The sequence below is a fragment of the Lutra lutra genome, chromosome 9 (genome assembly GCF_902655055.1).
Source record: "Lutra lutra chromosome 9, mLutLut1.2, whole genome shotgun sequence".
Classification (NCBI taxonomy): Eukaryota; Metazoa; Chordata; class Mammalia; order Carnivora; family Mustelidae; genus Lutra; species Lutra lutra.
Window position 1 is genome coordinate 98,451,773 of NC_062286.1, and position 25,054 is coordinate 98,476,826.

The window sequence follows — 25,054 nt, forward strand, 5'->3', positions numbered from 1 at the left end:
ATCATGACCTGAGCCGAAGGCAGCTGCTTAACCAACTGAGCCACCCAGGAGTCCCCCTGTTTGTGATTCTTAAATATGTGGGTTGACATCTTTACCAATTTTGACCAAGTTCTCAGCCATTCTCTTCTCAAATATCATTTCTGTCCCCTTTTGCTAATCTTTCCTTGTGCATCTGCAGCCATGTATAGGATCAGCTTTTCATTGTCTTCTCTCTCACCTTCCCTTCTGAGTTAGCCATCCTTTCATCTCGCCATGCTTCATTCTGGGTGTGTCCTTTGGATTTTTCATCCAGTTTTCAGTCATGTCCATTCTGTTGTCAACCCATACACACTGAGTTTTTAATCTTGGTTATTTTATTTTTCAATTCCATTTACATTTCTTTTTGAAACTTTATTTATCCTGATTTCCTATATGTTTAAAATATTGTCTGGTTTTTATTGTGGTTTTGTTACTATTGACTTCTTTTCTCATATTTCTGATTTTTAATTAATATAATACGTTAACCAGACAGTTTGTACAAATAATTTGGGTTTTACTGTGATTTTATTCACCTACAGAGGATATTTCTGTTTGCTTCCTGGGAGGAGGATAACATGATATACCTTGATTTGGGATTTGGATTACCTCACTGTCTCTATATATTTTTCAAAACTCATCACATGGTCCACCTAGGATTTATGCATTTCATTACTTATAAATTTTATGTAAAGTACCATAAGAAATTTTGAACTCTAACCAGTGATATGCGTGTTGAAATATTTAGGGGTGAAATGTACTGATGTCTGCAGACTTCTTTGAAATGCATCAAAAATAAAATGGATTGAAAGAAGGATAAATAGGGGCAAATCTAGCAAATGCTAATGATAGAATCTAGGCAGCAGTATATGGGAACTCACTTTAAAATATTTCTACTTTTTTGTATGTGTAAAAATATTTGTAATAAAATTTGGAACAAAATTAGGGTGGGACACCATTGTACTTTGTCATACTCTGTTGATCTTTCTTGAGACGTAAGTCAGAATATTTGTTATATTGATAGGCTCCTCTGTTCTGGAATTTGACATGACATCGATGAAAATTTATATATTGGGGCGCCTGGGTGGCTCAGTGGGTTAAGCCGCTGCCTTCAGCTCGGGTCATGATCTTGGGGTCCTGGGATCGAGTCCCGAGGGAGCAGGGAGCAGGGAGCCTGCTTCCCTCTCTCTCTCTCTGCCTGCCTCTCTGTCTACTTGTGATCGCTCTCTGTCAAATAAACAAATAAAATCTTTAAAAAAAAAATTTATATATTGCATGAACCCTTGTTACACTGAAATCTGCCTGTAATTGGATTCTGTGGCATGAACATTAAAGACAGTATTAAATCCTGAATCTTGAGATCTCAAGACCTAGAATCATTTCTAACTTACTTTGTAATCTTGGAAAAATATCTCAGGTGTTCTGAGCCTCAGCTTAATTCCTCATCTGTGGAATGAATGAAAGCATTTCCTGTAATATTGAGTTCCTTTCCTTTGTGTTTTTTTTTTTTTTTAAGATTTTTTTTTTTTTTTTTATTTGACAGATAGAGATCACAGGTAGGCAGCGAGGCAGGCAGAGAGAGAGAGGAGGAAGCGGGCTCCCTGCCGAGCAGAGAGCCCGATGCGGGGCTCGATCCCAGGACCCTGGAATCATGACCTGAGCTGAAGGCAGAGGTTTTAACCCACTGAGCCACCCAGGCGCCCCTCCTTTCCTTTGTGTTTACCCCTCAGACAGAAATATTCCTTAGAGCTGATACTGAAAAGGCAAATACATTTCTCTTTTACCTTTTGGTTTATATTTTTATAATCTTACATTAAATTAGATTTCTTACATGCATATATATAAAGAGATTGTTTAATGTTACAAAGTTCATGGGGTGCCTGTGTGGCTCAATCAGCTAAAGTCTGACTCTTGGCTTTGGCTCAGGAAGTGATCTCAGCATCATGAGATTGAGCCCTGCATTGGGCTCTGAACTCCTGCGGGAGTCTGCTTGCCCTTTCCCTCACCCTCTGTCCCCTCCCCTGCTGTGCACATGCGCGGCGCGTGCTCTCTCTCTCTCTCTCTCAAATACATCTGAAAAACCTTAAAAAAAAATTAAAAAGTCACCTAAATGTGTACAATGCTACAACTGGCCAGGAGCTCTCTTTAATATATTTTCTGAGAGCCAACATTCACCAGCATACCAATGAGTACAGAACACCCTGAGTACAGTCTTTACTCACTGGGATGCTGATGAAAGTTGGGTCTCCAAAAGGGAAGGGAAGGTGGAAGGGAGGGAGGAATAAAGAAGGAAGAAAGAGAAAGACAAAGAAAGGGGAAGAGAAAAAAAAGAAAGGAAAAGCTCCAAATTACTAGCATTTTCCATCTTCTTTGGTATAAATATTCCCTCCGTCACCATCACGACATCCTTGAACATGGAGTTAGGCAGAGGTGTGACAGTTGACTGGAGCTGGCTGCAGTAGGATGTCTCTTGTCTTATAATCAATTTCTAATTCATTGGGAAAGGTTCCCAGTTGTATAACTATTGCTTATATAGCCAATTGAAGAATTTTTGTAGGTGTGCATGTTGGCTATTTTTGTGAAAAAATTACTCAGAATACAGAAGTTATTTTTAAATTGCATGACATTTTCTGGCCTAATTGAAAATGCCTTTTTTCCTCAGCAAGTTTGGTGTGCCCTGTGTTTCAGAGGAAAGTCTGAAATCGGTGATGGGGATTGGAAATGTCTGTTATGTGTCTTGTCTGTTACAGTGATCTGAGCAGGTGTGGAGTTAAAAGGAGTCTTCCCTTTTTATTCTAGGCATTTTTATTGCCTTCGAGTGACATCGCTGTAACAAGGAAGGTAGTTCAAGTGTACAGGAAGTGGATCCTCCAGGACAAACCTGTGTTCATGGAAGAACCAGATAAAAAAGAAGCTGCCCAAGAAGATGCCGAAAAATTAGGATTCTCAGAGACTGACAGCAAAGAGGTAATATCTTATCACTTCTTGTTTCTGTTGGGAACTACACATATTTTAGTAAAGTATAACTGGTCAGGAAGGGTGCCAATCAGTGGGGCATAGGCCGGTGGCATTCTTTTATCATAGCTGATGCTCTCAAGTTGCTGAGTTTGGTGAGGACCTGCTTTAGTGAGGCTGCTTCTGGCTCTATTCAGGATCATTGGTCACTTCCTAACCCTCAGGCTAGGTCCGAGTGTATGTGGCAGCTTCCTTATTCACTGTTGCACAAGAGTTGCTTTATAAACCATTGTGTTTTACACGTCTCTGTGTGAGATTAAAAATGTCACTGCTGGGGCGCCTGGGTGGCTTAGTCGATTAAGCTTCTGCCTTGGCTCAGGTCATGATCCCAGGGTCCTGGGATTGAGCCCTACATCGGAATCCCTGCTCCATGAGGAGCCTGCTTCTCCATCTCCCTGTGTCTGCTGCTCTGCCTAACTTGTGCTCTCTCTCTCTCTCTGTCAAATAAATAAAATAAAATCTTAAAAAAAAAAAAGTCACTGCTTTACTGGTGTTGACGTATTTAAATAAATAGCATCTGAGAAGCTAAATTTAGAATGTTTTGGTAGTCTTGTCTTGTGCAGTGGCCTATTCCAGAGCACTTGAAAAGACTAACCCCAAAATGAGCACTGTCTCCTCCATTAAGAAGCCTCACTGCAGGGCTGGGTGCTGTCCTTAGAGTGAGTGCTGTTGGAATGGAATTTTTAGTCCCGGTTAGGAAAAGCTAGAGGCTGGATAAATCTAAAATTACACAGTGGGACCTCTTCCTGAAAGAAAAGATATCTGTCATATTTTTATTTCTGGCATGCTGTTTTGAAATCTAGTCTGAGAAATTATTTCTAAAAGTTTGCAGCAATTAACAACAAACAGTTAAAACTATTAGTATTCAAGTCATATCACTTTTAAATATCTGTATTAATGCCATAATTTTGATTTTTAAATTTTGGTAAAATCATTTTAATAACTGGTCATGATGTCAAAATGAATAGATAAGCAAATGGAATTTATCACACATCTTAGAGTTCAGTGTTAGAGACTCATTCACTCATTGGACCTTTGTTCATTTCTTCAGCACATACTAAACACTAGGCACTATTTTAGGTGCTGGAGGTGGTGAACAAAATGGAAAAAAGACTCACCCTCCTAAAACCTATATTCTCTTGAATTTTGGTGAGTGTAAGAAGTTAAGTATGTGAACATGGTACTTCTTCCCCTCCATTAACTTATTTTTAATCTTCTAAAGACCTCATCTGAAGGTTCTCGTCATAAGCGATCTTCCAGTTGGGGACGAACATACTCCTTCACGAGTGCAGTGAGCAGAGGATGTGTGACAGAAGAAGAAAATAAGAACGTGAAAGCTGGGGCCCAAGCTATGCTGCAGGTACATGGCCGGCCGGAGACATAAAGACCTCTAGCTGGAGTCAGTTTTGAACATTTTGTTTATTGTGATAGCATCATTAAAGTATGATGATATTTATATTCCCTGTCGGTAAACAGCTCTTAAGTTCTCATTCTGAGTTTTCTTCCTGACTGCTCACCTTCAGTTTGTAGATTTTTTTTTCCTAATCAAAAGAGACCTATGAGCTGGTTGCAGGTTTTTCCAGAGGGATTATTATGCAGTGAATGTAAAATGACTGAGATCCAAATCTTAAAAAGTATTTTCTGAACACATATGGAGTGTTGTCAGTCACCTGGACTCTAATTTGCAAGACAAGCATGATGATTATATCCTCTTATAAGGACTTTTATTCTTTTTTTTTTTTTTTAAGATTGTATTTATTTGACAGACAGGGATCACAAGTTGGCAGAGAGGCAGGCAGAGGGGGGACAGGCAGGCTCCCTGCTGAGCAGGGAGCCCGATGCTGGGCTCGATCCCCGGACCCTGACATCATGACCTGGGGCAAAGGCAGAGGCTTAACCCACTGGGCCACCCAGGCGCCCCAGGACTTTTATTCTTAAAAATTCCCCATTTATGAAGAATGATGATAAATGCTCTAAATATTAAATATTTATTAGTATAAATATATAAAATAGAACTAATGCCATTTGGGAACATTGGAAAGAACAAATTGGCTGATCACTTACTCTTCCCGGACCTCAGGATTTTTATCTTAAAAATGAGGATTGGGAGATTGATTACCTCTTGGTTCCCATTTAGGTAAAACGTTGTTAGGACTATAAGGGGAAGACACAGAATACCTCTCTTTTCCCTGCTCCTTGGCACCCCATCCTCCACCCCATATCCACCTTTCTAGCCATGGCCAGGTATGCCTCCCACACAGAGACCAGGCATGGTATCTGAGGTGGCATGGGCATAGCTTACCTGTTGCCCAGTTTTCAGTGACACTGCTTGTGTCATCCATCTCTTGATAGGATTCCTTGTCATGGTATCCTTTTTGCTTTCAGATTCGTTAGCAGTTTAATAGTCTGTAATTATTGAATTTTCTCATTTTTCAGTGAAAATCCTCAAATAATTTGAAATTAACTTTAAACAAAATCAAGATGGTTTTACTTGAGTAACTTCAAATAATTTCGGTGCCAGTTGTTAGTAAAATCTGTGCCCTCACCAGAGAAGTGCCTGCAGGAGCTCCTGCCCTGTGTCCCTTGGGAGTCCTGTTCTCCAAGTGGATTGCCATATGCTGTCCTCAGCCATTCCACTGCCAGTATCTCCCTAAGTTCAGGAGATTGTTAATTTGTTTTTTGAAAGGGTAAGTTACATCTACTTGGACAAACCAAGAAAAAAAAATTTCCACGTGATTATTGCACAACAGTGTTCAAAATGTTTAGTTTGAATTATAGTAGCTGTTTTTGTTCTCTTTGTATCCAGTATCTTTGGTCCTTTCCTTAGTTCATTAGGAAAAAGTGGCCAAGTACAGGTTGAATAAGCTAGTATTCTTCTCCAGTTGCTGTTGACAGGTATAATTTGGACATATTAATTTTCTTTCTTTATTTTTATCTTAACCAATACTGACATGCTAGTAAGAAATATTCATGGAGTTGGCACTTTGATCCTCTTAAGAGGATAAAATGAAAGAAGTATATAATATATGAAGACTCTTCACTTTTACTTGGGAATGTGCAAAGTTTCAAATTCAAATCAAGAAACCAAACACATTGAGTTAAAGATCTGTCTTGCAATGGGTCATCTGTGCCATATGTCTTACAAAAACTTGGCAAATAGTGGCACTGGGGTGGCTCAGTTGGTTAAGCCTCTTGACTCTTGATCTCTCAACTCAGGTCTCTATCTTAGTCAGGGTAGTGGGGAAAAAAAGGCCACTAAAATTATACTAAAACTGCTATAGTTCGTTAGTCAAAAAGTTCTTTGTTTTCCTCTTTCCCACTTGAAGGCAAGTAAATTCTTCACAATCGCTGTTTACATCTGTTAAAGTGCTTATTTAGTAATTCTTTCTAGAAAATTAAGCCATGACACCTTTTTAATCTTACACAAGATAATCTTAGAAGCTTTCAATATTTTAGTTCATCCACTTGACTTTTGAGCTTGTTTATTCTAATTTCTTCAGTCAGTTTATATATCTATTTTAAGATGTTGTGTTAATGGATTTCATTCACTGTGAGGCAGAGAAGATCTGTTTGTTCCCAGATCCTTTGAATTTGTACTATTGAACACAAGGGAGACTTAAGCATAGGATCCAGGTAGATGGTGCACATCTACCTTCATCACTAGACTGACAACTCAGTCTTCTCTGCTGAGGGGTCACTGGTGTTGTCTGTGTCAGTAGTAACTCAGTGTTACTTTACTGGAGTGCCCCTAAGCAGTCACTTACTACATAACAGCCTACATCTGTGCTTCCCACAATTTTCTACTGAAATACCCTGACAGTAAAGGACAGTGAACTGGTATCCTAAAGGTCTGAGGTAGAATGTAGAGCGGTCAGCTGATTATCTAAGTTTTTTTAAATCTGTTTTTATCCTCAAAATTACCATAGGTTTCATATCCTACTGCATAATATAGTTGTCATATTAAAAGTATGTGCACCTGGAAGCTATGTGGCCTTGCCTATTTCCTGCCCCCTATATCTCCTAGAGATCCTATAGAGATCTATACACATGTTGGGTGGTGCTGGCCATGCTTCATGTCAGCAAAGTTCATGTGCTGGGAGATTCAACAATAATCAGGTGGTTTTTTCCCAGCCACTGTCCAACCACTGCTCCTCTTCCTCTCCCTCTTCCTGACCCTGAAATTTCTCACCCAGAAGCAGTGATCTATCTTCTTCCATTTTCCCCTCTCCCTTTGAGGGGATGTCAAAAAGAAGTCTTCAAAAGCTTTTCTGATTTATAAATTTTCCAAAGTTGCATCCCTTAATATGTGTTAATAATTTTTTTCTAGGAAAGGTTTTTCAGGTGTCTCAGGTGATTCTAAGAGAAGCATTTTTTAAAAATCTTGACTGTTGGTACCTCTTGCCTTAGCTGAAATAACTCAAAGGTGATTCTTGGGTAGAGGGAAATTAATATCATTGTCTTTAAGAAAAATTTGTTCAGATCTATATGTTCAATTACATTTATATGTTTAATGTAAAATTTGTTGATTTCAAGGTATTTTTGACAAATGCAGCAAATGTCTTTTTGCTGGAACCATGTCCTGAAGTTCCCATGCTCTTGAAAGAACAAGTTGATGCCTGTAAAGCTGTTTTGATTATTTTTAGGCGCATGATAATGGAGCTTACAATGAATAAAAAGACATGGTAAGTTTATTTCAAATTAATACTGTAAAACAGATGTTTCTGTTTTTCAACATAATAATTAAAATGTTAAAGCCTCCACTTACTAATTGCTTTACAAAGTTAACAATAAGGTGATAATCAATCTTTTGTAACAGTTTCTGTGAATTATGAAGAAGGTAAGTATCCAGCACTTTGATAGTTTATTTTTATTATTGGCTTTAAAAATGTTACTGAATTATAATTAGTCATATTACTTAATAGTAGATTTTTCCATTTTAAATTGTTCATCAGACTGCTTTGTGGGAAAGCAATATAACTGGTGTTTTATATTATTCTTCTTAAGCCCAGGAGAGGTTGTTAATTGCTCTGAAATGCTGTTAACTAATTTTTATTGCTTCAAATTTGAAGCTTTAAATTCACTTTGGAAAAACAATTATAGTAAATGACATATTGTCAGAATGACCGAATAAATAGTACTGTCAAACATATAGTGGCATCATGAAAATGTGCTTATGCGAAATATTTTTATTTTACCCTTTGATTTTATTTGGCGTCTGTGTGTTTATAATATCCCTGAAAGGAAACAGTGCTGTAACATTTTTTTCCCATGCTCTTGTCCCATAATGAATGCATCACTCCAGCTTAGGAGATATTTTCAGATGTTCTCAGGAACAGAGACCTCAGAGCCACTTTGTAATCCCCCTTCTTCATGTCCCTCAGTTGTTGTAAAACGCCTCTCCAGTCTGTCCTTTGCATGTTCCCCCCACCCAGCACTGCCCCAGAGCAGCCTGGCTGGATCAGCTGGTGTCAGTGAGCTTTGGCCTCTGTGCTCAGAGCAAGGGGCCACTACAGACCAGCTCCGGTGGCCACTTACCTCATGGAAATCCTCGGTGGGGTCCTGTTACCAAGCCTATGTTTTGGATGCTTTATCTGGGTGTCCTTGAATCAGCACTAAGGGGGCTTTGGAAAGCTCTGTGTGGACCTGGTAGAAAGCATAGAAATGAGGCAGGACTGAGCTGGCAGGAGTCCCTGTGGCTGTGGAGTCCAGCCTTTTTCTTTCTCTGGTGAAGGGAGGGTGGGCCTAAAGGAATCCTGTCAGGCAGCAAGTTCACTGGTTCAGAAACCACAGGAATCAAAGTGATTATTTTAAGGCAATTCCAGGGTCATCTTTCTCATACTGGAAGTACTACTGTGATGAACAACATGATTTAAACAAAGTTAAATGCTAAGTCTGTAACATTGAAAGTAATGCGAAATGCTGGTATGCTCACAACAGAATCATCTACTCTATAGTATAGCAATAGTATTTTTTTTATTTAATTTTTAAAAAAGATTTTATTTATTTATTTGACAGAGATTACAAGTAGGCAGAGAGGTAGGCAGAGAGAGAGGAAGGAAGGCAGGCTCCCTGCTGAGCAGAGAGCCAGACGCGGGGCTCCATCCCAGGATCCTGAGATCATGACCTGAGCGGAAGGCAGAGGCTTTAACCCACTGAGCCACCCAGGCGCCCCAGCAATAGTATTTTTGATGAGTTTTTTCTTTGAAGACTGTGAATTCAGTTTACCTTTATATCAGTAGTATTTTGATCATTTTGATAATCTTTTTTGGTGAACATTCTAAACTAAAATTAAGCAAATCTTCTCTGTTCTTTAATAATTCAGAAATTTCCAGGTAAAAGTATTTTAAAAAAACAACTTATAGAAATAGATGAAAATACCAAAGAATAGTCAGTAGCTCATAGGAAGGGATGTGGTCTGTTTGCCTAGCAGAATTTCCTATGTATCTTAGTGTAGGACAGTCCCTGGATTCCTTTCCTTCCTTCTTTCATCCAGTATATAACTACTAAGCTTCTGCTGTGAGGATATAAGGTGAACTAGACAGACAGAGTTCCTGCCCTTGTGAGGTTTCCATCCTCATAGACAGAGGCAGAATGAACACAGCAGTTTCAGTGGTAGAAGCACAGTGAAGCTGGGTAAGAGGAAAAAGTGGAGGGTGAGGGAGTGTTTTCCTGCGGGTGTCCAGGAAGACCTTTGTAAGCAACACCCTGAGGACAGGGAGGGGGAGACCAGGGGGAGGTCTGAGCATAGAGCTTCCCACAGAAGGAACAGCAAGTACGAAGGTGGTGTGTTCTAGGCCACTGTAGTGGAGCAGACAGAAGGAGAGGGAGGCTGGGAGGGGATGTGACAGGGACCAACCAAAGCCAAGTTGAGTGGGGTCTTGCTGGCCACAGGAGGGATATTGGCTATTCCTCTGTATGTATGTAAGAGTGTGACACAATCCAGTGTATGTTTCTGAAAGATTTCTCAGACTTCCTCTGGAGGAGAGACAGTGGAGTGTGGTGGTGGGGGGAGGGCACACAATGTCTGGGGCCATAGCCAATGGCAGCTTAGACTAGGACTGTAGCCAGGGAAGTGCTAAGAAGCAGTCCTGAAATGGTGAGCAGCAGCCTTGTGCGAATGGTTAACAGTACCGCCTGTGTGAGAAGATGGGGACAGCGTCAGTAGTAAAGAGTGCAGGAAACCCTGTTCCTCAGTGCAGGGACAGCATACATGCATAAGTTCCCATGTTCCCATGGGAGTTTTATATTCTTGGAGCATTTTTGAGGAGGAAGGACCAAAAGTCAGTGTTTCACAAAATACAAAGAAACAAGCTGGAGTCAACTGTTAGGAAGGATTTTTCTAAACTGGAGGTGATTTTTTTCACCTTCATTTTCTTCCAGAAAACTGTGTAGGAATATCATGGCTTGCCAAGCTTTCTCATAGGTTCAAAAATTAAATTAAACCTGTGTCTTTGTCAGTCATTGCTTTGGTCAGGTTTGCTTTTTTTTTTTTGAGAGATTTATTTATTCACTTGAGAGAGAGAATGCATGAGTGGGGAGAGGATCAGAAAGGAGGAGAGAGAAAGAGAATCTCAAGCAGATACCCTGCTGAGTGTGGGACCCGATGCAGGGCTCGACCCCACGACCCTGACATCATGAGCTGATCCAAAACCAAGAGTAGGATGCTCAACTGTCTTAGTCACCGAGGCATCCCCAAGTTTGCATTTTTATAGCAATTCCCATGACTGAGGTTTTATTTGAAAATTATTATATTTCTTGTTCTTGTCATGTTCATAAGATGAGTAAGTAACCTTTCATGTAGAAAGGATTGCTTTTTGTTGTCTTAAGCATCACATAAAATGTGAGCAGGCAGTGGATGCTGAGGCCTGCGATGGGTCTGGGTACCCCAAATATGGTGAGGGACATGCTCTCCCTAAGTCTGCACCATTTCTTTCTCATCGTCCTCTAAGCTGTCTGCTCCAAACGCATGCACCCACATCTCCCATGACATGAGAGCTCTTGTTATTCCATGCTTCCAGAAACCATAGATGGTGTACAGCACAAGCAAACAACTAGAACAAAGTTCCACATGTTGCCAACAGATAACCCAGGGATGAAAATCAAATGGGGTTAGCTACAAATAGGGTAAGAAACCCTATTTGTAGATGTCATTGTACCATGAGAGAAGCTTAACTAGATTCCACATCGTGTTAAATAGAAAATATTGTCTCAATATGTGGAAGTACGAGAAAAGTATAAAGGAACTGTGATTTGGAGATTTCATCATCTGACCTGGACTAGATGACTCTGTCCAGTTCCCTATCTTATCATGAGCAAGCCTGTAGGCCAATGAGAAAGCTCTAAAGATGAACGAACTGTTAGCGGATAAAGCCTTGAAGGAGAAGTTAAAAGGTATGATTCCCCTCAAAACAAACAGACCTCCCTTATATACAAAAGAAACGTGTTCTTGGTTTGCATGGAATTCCAGAAAGGGAAAAGTAAGCAAACACTATGCAATGAAGAATGTAACTTAGTTGTGAGAAAGAAAAATGCCCTTTGGCTGTTCTGAAGAACTTACCACTATTAATATAATTAGCAGTGTTACTTTGTGTCTTCAGTGCCCTCTTGCAAACCCAGCACCTTCCAGGCACAAAACTCCATGCCTTAAAGTGACCAAAAGTGACCTTTCCAAACCACCCTATCTGTGAGTTCTTCTGGAGTTCAGTCATAGTATGATACCGACTGCATACCTCCCCAGAATGAGGACCAGAATGTCCGTTTTATTTCCTACCACAAAGATAAATGGGAGACCTCACAGGTTAAGTAAAATAATGGATGGGAAAATTAAAGGTTGCTGCATACATTCAAATGGGCACAACTATTCACTGAGCACTTTTAAGGACTGGTATAGTTGGAGAAACAGTCTTGCCTCCCTGTTGGAACGAGATAAAATTAGGTTGATACCTGTTTTATCCTGCCTATTGATTGGTTGTAGGTCACATATTTTTAGAACTTTTGTAACATAAGGTGGTTTATTTTGATAAAATATGGTATTTGTTCTGTAATTAGCACTCAGATTATTAATGCTTTTGAGTAATACATGATTATCATTGTTGCTGAATTCTTAAGAGAATTTCTTGTACCTATAAGTTAAAGTGCTTTGGAAACGTGATTAATAACATGAGCTTTTATTTTGGGTTACCCAGGGAACAGATGTTGCAAATACTACTCAGGATAACAGAAGCTGTCATGCAGAAGCCAAAGGATAAACAAATAAAGGACTTGTTTGCCCAGAGCTTGGCAGGGTTACTGTTTAGGGTAAGTCTTTTTTATTAAAACACTGCAAATGCAAGAAATGAATCAGATTTTATAGCAAAATAGTTTTAATCATTGAGAATTTTAAGAGTAAAATTAAACTCTAAATTTCTAGAAATTTCATTGTAAATTTTCATTTTTAGCTTTGCCTTAAAGGTTGTAATCTATTCTTTACAATTAGTGCTTGACTTCTTCTAGTCTTTCCCACCTGTCTGCTATTTACTTCCTCTTTTGACTTGCTTGAGTTTGGTAGAAATTAGGAAGATAACAAGAGCTGATGTCCTTGGTGGAGGGCCAGGTAGATTTGAGGAAGTAAAAGGTAAATGGAAGCATGGGAATGTGGCGTATAAAGTCAGGGAGCGATTCAGGCTAGAAATAAAAATGTAAGAGTAATTAGTCCAAGAGTCATTGGGCTATGTGTTTCAAGCCACAGATGGAGAGATTTTGTGTCCTAAAGAGGAGAGGTCCATCTCCATGGTTGGTAGAGGAGAGGAATCATCCAAAGATGCTGAGAAAAGGTGGCCAGGGAACTGGGAGGGAAACTAGAGGAGCATGTGTCTAGACACCTGGAGACAAGGACTGGGGAAGAGGAGAATGGCCAGTTGACATTTGCTTTGACAAGATGTTGCTGATTGATAATATTCTAGGCCCACCTGGAAATGGATGGAGGAGAAGATGAGAGCTGGTCAGTAGAGGTAGCAAGTATAGTTAAGGCTTTGCAGAGGTGGAAGGGAGGAGAAAAAGATGAGCTAGCTCAGTGGACAACATGCATGGAAGCCACAGTTTAAGGTGGGTGGTTTTAAAGTCTGTTTGCTTGCATGAGAAGGGTCCAATGTGGACAGCCTGGGGGAGAGAGAAGAGAAGTAAGACATAAAGTCCTGGATAAGGTGAGCAGGACTGGGCTGGCCTTAACAGGGAGCAGAGAGCCAAAGAGATGGTTATGTCTCGTACATCTCACATAATGGGAAGGGTCAAGAACCTGAGTAGTCTGACATCAGACTGAGGGGAAAAGAAGAGGAAGTAGATGTTGAACTAACTGCATAGGAAGTAGAAGTTTTAAAGGGTCCTGAGGGTGGTAGCCTATTGCAGCGTTTCTCTAGAAAGCACTAGTATTTATGTGATACACAGAATTTACAGAGCATTTCTGAAGGAGAACAGTGTGAAAGGACTCTGGAAAAGTGTAACATTTTATACAAATAGAGACAGTGCAATAAATGGGCCTGCTTTAAGTAATCTGGTAGAAGATAGTATGGTGGATCATGAGCTAGAAGTGACAGTTGTTGGAAGGAGAAGTCAATTTCTCCCCTCAGTTGACTTGAAGTGATTTTGGAGGATATATACTGAGATTATATGTAGAATACAGGTAGGAAATAGAGGGTGACACAAAGAGAAACTAGTTCTTTAAATAATGGTTATATATTCCCATTGTAACACAAGAGAACCCAACTCTTCATATTAATTTTTAATTAATATGATCGAATGCTCTTGGCTCGATGAAAAATATATGAGAGGCTACAGAAATAATTGACATGTACTAACTTGCCTCCTGAAGAGTATAGTCACTCTTACTCTGATTATCTTGCCTAGTTACTAGATACATGAAGTGGTCTATACATCATTTTGTATGTGTCTAACCTTTCTCAAGGGTGGTACTGACCCACTGGCTTTGCTTCCCACCTGGAGTACAGATACTCTGCTCACTTGGCTCTGACTGTCCTGGAGAGTTTCACTGTCAGCACCTTCTCAGTCTCCAGCCCTTAGGGGCCTGGAGCTGCCAAGTGAAGTGGACTGAAGCCAGGCTCAGGCTAGTGGGTGCTTGGCCCTCATTCCTCACCAGTTGTCTGGCCCTGCATCCATGGAATGTATTGGAATTGGAGCAAGAACTTGTCACTGAATTAAACAAGAATCTATTGTGAAGTTGTATTTTTTGGTTTATTTGATTAGTTTTGGTTTGGGAGAAAAAGTCCCCCTTATTAATGGAGAATCTTGTCAGATCTTGAAAATTAGTTTTAAGTCCATGATTATTAATGCTTTTGATGTCATCCTTATTATTTTAGCAGTGGTTAGATGGATCAAGAAGAATGCTTAAATTAAGAAGCCACATAAAATAGTAGAGAGAAGGGCGCCTGGGTGGCTCAGTGGGTTAAGCCGCTGCCTTCGGCTCAGGTCATGATCTCAGGGTCCTGGGATCGAGTCCCGCATCGGGCTCTCTGCTCAGCAGGGAGCCTGCTTCCCTCTCTCTCTCTGCCTGCCTCTCTGCCTACTTGTGATCTCTCTCTGTCAAATAAATAAATAAAATCTTTAAAAAAAAATAGTAAAGAGAAGATGAGCTTTTTGGAGGTAGACAGATTCTGGGTTCTGATCTCAGCTGTGGTACTTCTTGGCTGTGTGGCCCCTTGAGCAGATCACTTCACCTTCCTGAACCTCTTCCCTAATCTGTCACTATCAGGAAAGGATTCCTTCTGACTCTGCAGTATTGTCATAAGAATCAGAGTGGGTTCATCTGGGATTTATGATCATCTGTTGACCTCCCAAGCCCTTTCGTGGGATCCAAGGTGGGGAGAAAAATGTGAAAGGTCTGGACAGCTCGGCCAGGCAATCAAGTGGGCATCATCTTAATTCCATACTAAAATTAAACTTGCCATCAAATTGTTTGTTCATGTAGACTGTCTACAATTGCCAGATGCTTGATTTTTTAAAAATTTAAATAAGGAAACTATTAAAGGGGACAGGAAATTTTGTGTTGCCATTGTCCTTTTCTCTTTCTTGAAATTTTCCTCTAGTGTTTATAGTTTCTTCTCTCAGTAGATAACTTGGTTTGGCATATTTCCTTTAAATGATAGTTGGGTTTAATTTGGATATTTATCAAATAATGGTGTTTGCCATAAGTGATGTTTTAATCTGTTATCAATGCTAAATAGGACCTTATGCTTGAAGCTCTGAAAGTATATCAGGAAACCTGGACTATGGTCCTTTTAGTTACAGTACGGAATTAGAGTTCCCTAAGTGTGGTGAGTAGAGGAGTGCAGCAAGTGGTTGGTTAGGGAACGTTTTATGAATGAATGTGCTTTTTAATACAGCTTATTTGCCAAGATATATTTGATAAAACATGAATTTCAGTGCTGGAGGAACTTCGGAGATGTTCTTATTCAGCTTTTTACTTTTGACCAGAAATGACTCCAAAAAGGCAAGTTAGCTCACAAATCAAGTTAGTGACAGAACCCCGACTATGGGGCTCCCTGTTTACCTCCTCCTAGACAAGAGTAACTTGCTGAGAGAGCAGCCTGCCTTCATGCACAAATGTGTCACCCCCGCCACCCCTCCCCTGCACATGAGGTGCCATGGTTTTGTTCTGGATGCAGGTGTGTTTAGCTGTAATTTATGATGATTATGATGATTTGCCAGGTCTGTGCACATGTTTTTCTGAGATTTGCTAAGATAAATTTAATAAACTGCAAGAAGTTTGTGTTCTGTCCTTGTTCTATAATTAGTCAATAAAGTGAAGCCAATGAAAGATACCCAGTACAGGGCATCTTCTACCACACGAAAATTCTGCTTTTAACTTGACTGTAATGAGACGTGAGGCTGAGCGCTGGTAGCATTACCAGCCTCTCCTCTCCTCTTACTCCGCTGGGATTCTCTTTGATCTACTCTTTATTAATTTTATTGCATATATGCATTTTATGGTAATGCCCTCAAACTCATTTTGAAGACAGGAGTGTAAAATGGAATAAATAGAAGATGGCATTTTAGTCATAAAAATATATGTGATACAAGGTTGGGGTATTAAGGAGGGCACGTATTGCATGGAGCACTGGGTGAGGTGCAAAAACAATGAATACTGTTACGCTGAAAAGAAATAAAAAATATATATGTGATAAGGTCTTAGTAAAAATAAATAATAAAATTATTTTAGCTTTTTCTTTTGCATTGTTCTTTTGCATTCATCCATCTTAGAATTGGATTTTCAGTATGAATATTTAAAACCTTGTTTTCACTATATTTAATGACTTTTTCAACTTTCACATTTTTACCCTTTTAAAAAGTGTGGTAAATGTGAGTTGAAACGTAGAGAATAGGTACGTTGCATAAGGGTCACTTTAAACATGATTTTTCAAGTGTTTGGAACAGACCTGCCTGATTACTGACTGTTTTCTATTTCTCAAAGTTTTCCTGTGTGTATATTAAAGAAAAATTTCTCTTGTAATTAAAACACCAGTTTGCCCCTATCACATGCATAGGACAACTCCCATTGACTGTGGGAGTCTATTTGTATCTGGGATGGGCAGAAGTATTTGCAGGTTAGCACCTTAAGGAGCACATTTAGCTCTGACAACAGATCAGGGAAGTTACACAGACTTTGAATATAACTATTCCCTCTAGTAAGATTAGGAAAGCCTTTGGGGCTCACCTGTGATGGACTTGGCACTTCTTTCAAGGCAGATATATTTTGATTTGAATTTTAAAGGATGTGGAACATTTTGGTGGAGGTAAGGAAATATCCAGAACATATGCATAGTTGTCTAGTAGGGTTGCCCACGTGACTATTTATAGTGCCTTGAACCATAAGGCTAAAGGAGGGACACAGAGAAGTAAATAGACTCTTAAGGAAAGTGCTCTGATAGGGAAATGCAGAGAGTGTGGGAATGGAGGCTACTTACTTACTTACTTACTTACTTAGAAGACTACATGCAAACTCCAGGAGCAGGAGAGACCAGGTCGGGGAACTGGAAGAATCTCAGTAGAAGCACTGAATTCTTTTTACTCTTCTGCTATATTAACAGGTACCTGCAGAACATGCAGCTGGAGTTCTCTGGTATGTAGATAGACAAGATCAGGAAACCAGAGAGGTCTGGGCTGAACATGGAGATTCAGAAGTCACCAGTATATACATATTGTAACTGGAGCCATGAGAATGGAGATCAGAACCCCTCAGGCAGAGGTGGGGTGTGCAGGAGGGGAGAAAGCCAGAGCAGTTGGTTGACTGGGGAATGAGGAGGTGCACATGCAGTGAGTGTGGAACATTCTTTCAAGAAATTTGGCTTTAAAAAAAAATTTTTTTTTTTTTTTTTGCTTTAAAAGTTCTAGCTTGAGGGGAGAATCTGGCTGAAGGTAACTTTTTTGTTTGTTTTTTGTTTTTAAGATGAGGTAGACTTGGAGCATGTTTAAATACTGATGGGGAGTTGCTGGCAAAGTAGGATAGACTGAAAAAGGAAAGGCAGGGTTAATGGAAACACAAAGACCCAGGAGGAGGTTCAGAGCAGAGATGGGAACAAGCCTAGAAGAGTAGGAACTCCTCTTCTCTTACAGCCTGCAAATAAGGAGAAGCTGGGCAAACACCTGTGCCTTGCAGGTAAAGGTTGAGGACATTCTTGCTTAATGGGTTCTGTTTTCTCTGAGGTCTGCAGTGAGCTCATCTGCAAAGAAGCAGGGAGGGGTTGGTGAGGCTGGAGGTTTACATATTTAAGAGGAGGCTAGAAACAGCCACGGTAGAGAGTACGAGAGAGAGAGCTGTCTCAAGAAGTAGAATAGTTGTTCTGAGAGCTTTGTCTTCTCCCCAGTTACAGCAGAGGACTAGCCGCAGGCACTAGAGGGATTTTGAATCAGTAGCTTTGTTCATGATGATAACTGATTTCTCTGTAGCTCAGATCCTGGTTACAGTTGATCAAATGAATTTTGAGAAACTAAAAGAAAAACAAGATCAAGTGCTTTTTTATTTTAAAGTTCATTTTATTCATAGTAACTTAAAATATTTTGTTAAAAATCATTCTTCTTCCAAGTGAGGGTGATTCAGTTCTCTTGTTGGTTGGTTCTAGACGCTCATGGTGGCGTGGATCCGAGCAAACCTCTGTGTGTACATTTCTCGAGAGCTCTGGGATGACTTTCTTGGTGTGCTCTCCTCCCTCACGGAATGGGAAGAACTGATAAATGAGTGGGCCAACATCATGGATTCCTTGACAGCAGTGCTTGCAAGAACTGTTTACGGAGTTGAGATGACAAACCTACCTCTGGACAAACTAAGTGAACAAAAGGAAAAGAAGCAGCGAGGCAAAGGTACTTTCACTCTCACGGAGTACCACTGATATCTGAGACTGAGGAGGAGTGTGTGTCTATACATATATGCATTTTGTGGAATTTCATAAAAAATGGAACCAGCCATACAAGCGGTGTCTTTTTTTTTTTTTTTAGATTTTTATTTATTTATTTGACAGAGACAGAGATCACAAGTAGGCAGAGAGGCAGGCAGAGGCAGGCAGAGAGAGAGGGGAAAGCAGGCTCCCCACTGAGCAGAGAGCCCAATGCAAGGCTCGATCCTAGGACCCCAAGATCATGACCTGAGCCGAAGGCAGAGGCCTAACCCACTGAGCCACCCAAGTGCCCCAAGTAGTGTCTTTTTAATGGTGGTATTGGATTGTGTTTTGTAGCACTCTGTCTTCTTAACGAGGATGATGAATTTATGAAGGAGCTTTGAAGAAAGATGAAGGGGAGTAGCAGTAGTAGCAACAATAATAATAATGGCTCATGCATGTATGTATTCTCTCTCTTCACCCTCATGGTAACTTCTGAGTTACCATCCCAGTATCATAGACAGAAAAACTGGAGTACACAGAGTCCATGGTGACGGATTCATTCAAGTTACATAGCTCAGAAGTGGGAAAGCCATTAATCAAAGCTAGGCAAGTCCAGCTCCAGGCACCACACTAGAAAGACACATTCCACTGCCTGCTTAGGATAGTTAGAAAAATTCTGAATGTTTCAGATGGGTGTCATTTTGGCCTTTTTTGTGTTTCTGGCTTAAAATTGTTGACACCTAGAGTCTGATCAAGGTGGAAAACATCAGTGGTGGTTTCTATTGGGGACAATGATTTGTCTTCATTACTGCTTTAAGGCTATGACATAGTCCTTGGATTAATACAGTTGTACTCCAATTTATTATGTAAAGATTTTGAGGCATATCATAGAAGTACCTATAATACAATAGATAAAATGCATAAGGACACTGGGGAAAAATTAAAGGTGGTGGAGTTGCAGGAGTGGTTAAAATGCCAGAATGCATGCCAGAAAACCTCCTATGCTTGCTGGGCAGTGGGGCAAGCTTAGATTTGACTCTTATCTTCACAGGGTTACAGTAGAGGATCATAGATTACAAAAGGGAAATATCCAAAGCTTTTCCAGGTCCTAAGACCTGGGAGGAGTTTCTCCTCCAAAGACTCATAAAGTGTGCATTGCTTGCTGTAGGTAGACTTCATCCTCAACAATACCCTTATTATAGACTGTATCAGCTTTTCCTGTGTGACAGATCACCCCAAAGCATAGTGGCTTAAAGTAACAGCCAATTGTTTAGATCATGATTTTATGAGTTGGCAATTTGGGCTGGACACAGTTGGGCAGTTCTGCTGGATTCATTCCTGTGTTTGCAGTCAGCTAGGCTAGGCAGCTCTAGCGTTGGCCAGCTGTCAGCTGGGGCAGTGGTGTGGGGACTTGGCCATATACCTTTCACCACCCAGCAGGCCAGCTCAGGCTTTTTTTTTGGTGAGGACTTCGGGTTGTAGGAGCAACAACAGGACAAGCCCAGATTTTCAAGTGCATTTCAAATCTCTGCTTGTTCAGTTTTGCAACCAAAGTAAGTCTGGTGATGAAGCCCAGGGTTCCTGTGGAAGAGGACCACAGAGGATGTGGATGTGGGCAGGTGCGAACCAGTTATGCTAATAATTTAACCATACAGATATGTAATTAATTTGACTGATTCTTATAATATTTTTGCCGCAGTCCATGAGTGGCTTTATTTATTTATAGGAAGGTAAACAATCTGAAAAACATTATTTATGGAATGATACAGAATGAATTTAATTATTTAATTAATGACCATGGCAAATATTTCTCATTTATCTATTATATTGCTTTATTCTGAAAACCAATTTAAATATTCATTATGGAAATACTTGCCTTCTAAGCACAGGAATTGTGGAAACAAAATACACTCTCAGGAACCTGGGTGTGAAAACAACCCACAGAGGGTAGCCACCAGCACATTACCTGTACAGAAATCTCTGTCTTACTCTCTTTTCTCCTGTATTCCTTTTGGATCCTTGATCACTTGTTTGAAATATTTGACCAGAGCTCTATGAGAGGAAAGCAGAGAAGTAGTATCTAATTTTGCGGCAAGAGAAGCTGCTGATTATATACAGTTGTATTTATGAAATTTGCTGAGCAACACAGGCTGTAGAATGGAATGATAATGAATTCAGCCTTTAAATTATTTTTTTTGTCTTATACTTTATCAGGCTGTGTTCTAGATTCTCAGAAAGGAACCACTGTGGGGAGATCCTTTTCTCTCAGCTGGCGGAGCCACCCAGATGTGACAGAGCCAATGCGATCCAGGAGTGCCACCACATCTGGGGCACCAGGAGTTGAGAAAGCAAGAAATATTGTTCGTCAGAAAGCAACTGGTAAACATTTATTTAACTATTTCTCTAAGGCCTAGTTGCTATCTGAAGTGGATCTATAGGAATAAAATGTTTTAAAAGTTTTAAAATTCCACTCAGAACTTAAATACATGGCCTTTTATTAAATGGGATATTTTCACATCTTTCAGTTGTCTGTTCCGGTTACTCTTCAAATCCATTTTTTGATACTTATTTCTGAATCTTTCATTGTGAAAAAGAAACTTGAGATGTTAGTATTGAGTGAGATATCTGTGCAAAAGAGAAAATAGATATTTTGTTTGAACCCTGAAGAAAATACATTCTCTGTCATCACACAGTTGCACCACTGTTGTTGTTGAGCACCGTTAATCTTAATGTGGCACTGTTCCAGCAAAGAAGAAGGGGAAAATGCATTCCGTTTGCAGGACTGGAGGGGGAGAGTTAAGTGTTTTGCTTCTTTTGGGAAATAGAGCTTTACATGCCTGGAGCTGTTGTCCTTCTAGCCTGTTAGAACTAACAAGAACTTGACCAAGAACCCATAGCCTTTTTGATTGGTTTGCTACACTTTTCTTTAAAGATGGAAAGAGAAATCTTTTAAAAAAGTAAGCTTATATCCAGTATTTGATAAGAACAAATAAAGGCCCTTCTCCCTCACCCCCAATAATTTTGAGGCTGTAACTACATTTAAAACAAATTTATCTGAGTTTCCTGTGTTTTTTCATGTCAGTAATACCATGCTGCTATAATTGATATTCAGCATGTTGACTGAAGAAAGTCACGATATTCTCTGGTCATAAATCAGAGTCATTTATACTCAATGTATGTTACAGTGCTTAGTAAAGTACAGATGGCTTGGAATCCTGTTGGAGTCTTTATGAAAATCTATTATACCTAATATATTATAGCTTAACCCTAACTGTCTAATGCTCTTTGCCATAGAATTTGTTGATCATTATCACCTTATCCACATTCACCTTCTGTTCTACTTTTGCTTTTCTTCATCTTCTCCCCTGAGGAGAGACTCATTTCCTAATAACAGGCAACTTTGAGGAAGGCTTACTCAATGGAATGGAATTTCAAGAATGGAAATTTCCATTTCAAGAATGAAAAAAGGCTTTCCATTCTTGTCCCAACTCCTAAAAACTCCTTTTTTCCATTTTAATCAGAGCAGAACTTTGTGACAAAGTGGCATCATGCCACAGCTGCCCAGACTCCCTGATATCCCTCAGGGCCCTAGAATTGTAATGATAATAAAAGTGGTCATTCAAAACACTGTAAACTCTACGTTCACATTTTAATGAGCAACAAACTATTGTATGTTGCATGCTCCTTATTCCCCTACTTGGCCAAAACACAGCTATAGACGAGATTGTATTTTAGTTTTTCAACAGGTTTCAGACCAACAATACAATAGTGACACCGGTAGTGTTCTTTCTTAGTAATCTTTGGTGCATTTATGCCAGCAATCTTCTGTTCATCAGTGTTCTCAAAAAGCCATGGTATTGCAGCACTAAATACTTTTACAAAATCATGTTAAAGACATTTTAGACTATGTCACTTTAAAGTCATAAACCTGGCCTTTTTAGGATTAATTAAATTAATTAAATTTAAAGTAAATTAAATTTAAATTAAAAACACTTGGAACCATAATCTTTAAAAGATAATGAGATAAGAGCTATTGAGCTGGACGGGCCTATTACCTTTATGTATTTTGTACACACATATGTGTATCTTTTTTTTTTTTTTAAAGATTTTATTTCTTAGTAATCTCCACACCCAAGGTGGGGGCTTAAACCACAACCCTGAAATCAAGAGTCACGTGCTCCACCAGTGCCCCATGCATTTCCTATTCTGTTTTACACATTTATCTTTTTAGTTGCCTGTGAAAACAATAGTCTCTGAAGATTTTATTATATCATGCTGTTTTATAAAATTAATTTATGGGGTGCCTGGATGGCTCAGTGGGTTAAAGCCTCTGCCTTCAGCTCAGGTCATGATCCCAGGGTCCTGGGATCGAGCCCCACATCCGGCTCTCTACTGAGCAGGGAGCCTGCTTCCCCCCTCTCTCTGCCTGTCTCTCTGCCTACTTGTGATCTCTGTCAAATAAATAAATAAAATCTTTAAAATAAAATTATATAGACTAATAGTTACTATATAAATAAACTGGTTTTACTCAGTTCTGTTATTTATACATCGTGTAATAATTCACCTTTCTATCTTTTAAAAAAGGCCCAGAATACTTTCATGGTAGATTTTGACTTGTGTGGAGTCTCCTGTTAATGAGAGAACAGCAGCTAATGAAGTTCGTTTTCACCACTTTTATTTAGCATTAAAGTGCTTATTATGAAAGATCCGTTTGAAAGTGACTTTTTTTTCCTAATCCCAATACAAGAATAATTTAAGATTGTTATATTATAATCTGGCTCACAGACTACACTTAGATTGGGAAAATGTTAGTGATGGTGATAAGATGGAAATAATAAAATAATCAATTGCGGAGTAGGGAAATGGCAATTAATTTAACAGAGAATCAACTACTTTGCAACTTAAAGGAAACTGACATAATTAAAAAATTATAAAGGAAAACTTTGTTCCTGAGTGTGAATTATGCTAAAATTTTAGGTGTCTAAAATGAATGATTAAAGCAAGTCAGTTTACACAAAAAAAAGTTATCCTAAGTTTTATTTCTAAAATATCTACTGACCAGTTTTGAGAAAATGCAGTCATTTCACTTATAAAAGGAAAGCTCTTCTAAACACCTCTGACATTGAGAGATGAACACATCTTTTAGGAAATTTGAAGTAAGTCAGTTTGACATTTGCATGGAAGTCATTGTTCCTTAAGTATTATCTTACCCATTTGTGAAGTATACTATTAATCAATTTAGATGTGGGAGAAAGAACTGGGAATTTGACAGCCAGAGAATGGGGCCCGTGGAGACACAAGGAAGTAAAAAGGTTATTTCTCTCTTTACAAATGTATCATTCTCATTTGTATTTCTGTTTCATTAATGTGAAATAAAATCATGTAAAAATAATAAAACAGCAAGTAAACCTTTATATTTAGTTTTAAGAATAAAAGTGATCTTACTGATGGTAGTTTCATATATATGAGGTGTATTCTCTTCCTTTGTTTTCTTCCTCTGTTTTCTCAAATGGTCATTTCACTAGCAGTCTTTTGAGAACTTAAGAGCATTATAAAGTTCATACTAAGAAATTATGGATTTAATAAGCACAAAGTGTGTTATGAAAGGATGGGTTTCATGGAAATTCCAAATCTTTTGATGTTCAACTTGACTTTTATGTGTTTCTGAGGTTTTAGGACATTTAATTTTCTAAATGATTTGCTTTTGAATATAGTCAGCTCTCAGTAAACCAATTTTTGAATTATTTATTATTTTAGAGCAATTTTAATCTTAGACTAGATTTTTCCCTCCCTCCCCATGGTCTTCTCATATGTGTGTCCTTTAGGAAGGGAAAACTGATTATAATGTCTGCCCAAATAAAAAACCCAAATGTGAGTCTGATACACAGCAGGAAAAAAGGAAGTCTAAACATGTAAAGCATTCTAAAATAAGATTATTTGTGAATTGTCCATTCTCCCATGTCATGAGAATGACTAAAAGTTGGCTGTATTTAGAGACTATGATTAAATACTCTGCTTTGTACTGACTTCCTTTATGTATAAAATGACTTCCTTTAAATATTGAAAGAAAGACCAGAAAAATAGAAGTAAAAAAAAGTGAAAGATCCTGATGTGCTTCTGACATAATTATTACTTTATCTCTCTTGGAAGCTAAGCGAAGCCAGTCTATCAGCAACTGTGTCCACCTTTCTGAGGCTTTGCCTGCCACTAAAAGCGTCCCGCTCCTCCTTCACACCGTGAGCGCTCTCTTACCTGGTCTCTCTTACTCCTCTTGCTCTCACAGGCTGTCAGGTACTGTAATGCTGTCTCTTGTGTCCGTCAGTGTCCCCGGGCTTCTCCTGCTTGCCACTGGGCCTTGCTTCCTTTGTTAAACCCCTCCAGCCCCCCACCATGCATGCGTGCCTGGCCATTGCACTTTGCACTCACTTTTAATGAATATTAATAATTGTTTTTATGTAGTTAGATGTTTAGTAGCAATTAAACAGTCAAGAAAAATTCCTTTAACACCACTGGTCTTTGCTTTCCTAGTTAAGAAGGATATAGGATTTTGTGGCCCATAGTTTTTCACAGTGATGACTGCCTCAGTGTGCCTTCTGTACAATGCCTACAGAACAAAAGTTTTGAGTGTGTTAGTGTCTGAATGCTTGCAGTGCCTCTCC

The 25,054-nt window shown here is 39.3% G+C and overlaps 1 protein-coding gene across 7 annotated transcripts in view; it reads left to right on the plus strand.

Annotated features, from left to right (window-relative positions):
* RALGAPA2 (Ral GTPase activating protein catalytic subunit alpha 2) overlaps positions 1 to 25,054 on the plus strand; it is a 320,063-nt gene that overhangs the window by 97,542 nt on the left and 197,467 nt on the right. For 5 of the 7 annotated variants that reach the window (XM_047743681.1, XM_047743679.1, XM_047743680.1 and 2 more), the window contains 7 exons: positions 2,815 to 2,982; positions 4,253 to 4,390; positions 7,564 to 7,712; positions 12,216 to 12,327; positions 18,141 to 18,378; positions 20,610 to 20,774; positions 24,546 to 24,686. In XM_047743681.1, coding sequence (XP_047599637.1) covers positions 2,815 to 2,982; positions 4,253 to 4,390; positions 7,564 to 7,712; positions 12,216 to 12,327; positions 18,141 to 18,378; positions 20,610 to 20,774; positions 24,546 to 24,686 — 1,111 coding nt within the window. The remainder of the gene's footprint in view (positions 1 to 2,814; positions 2,983 to 4,252; positions 4,391 to 7,563; positions 7,713 to 12,215; positions 12,328 to 18,140; positions 18,379 to 20,609; positions 20,775 to 24,545; positions 24,687 to 25,054) is intronic. The other 2 variants (XM_047743682.1, XM_047743683.1) reach the window with 1 other exon arrangement.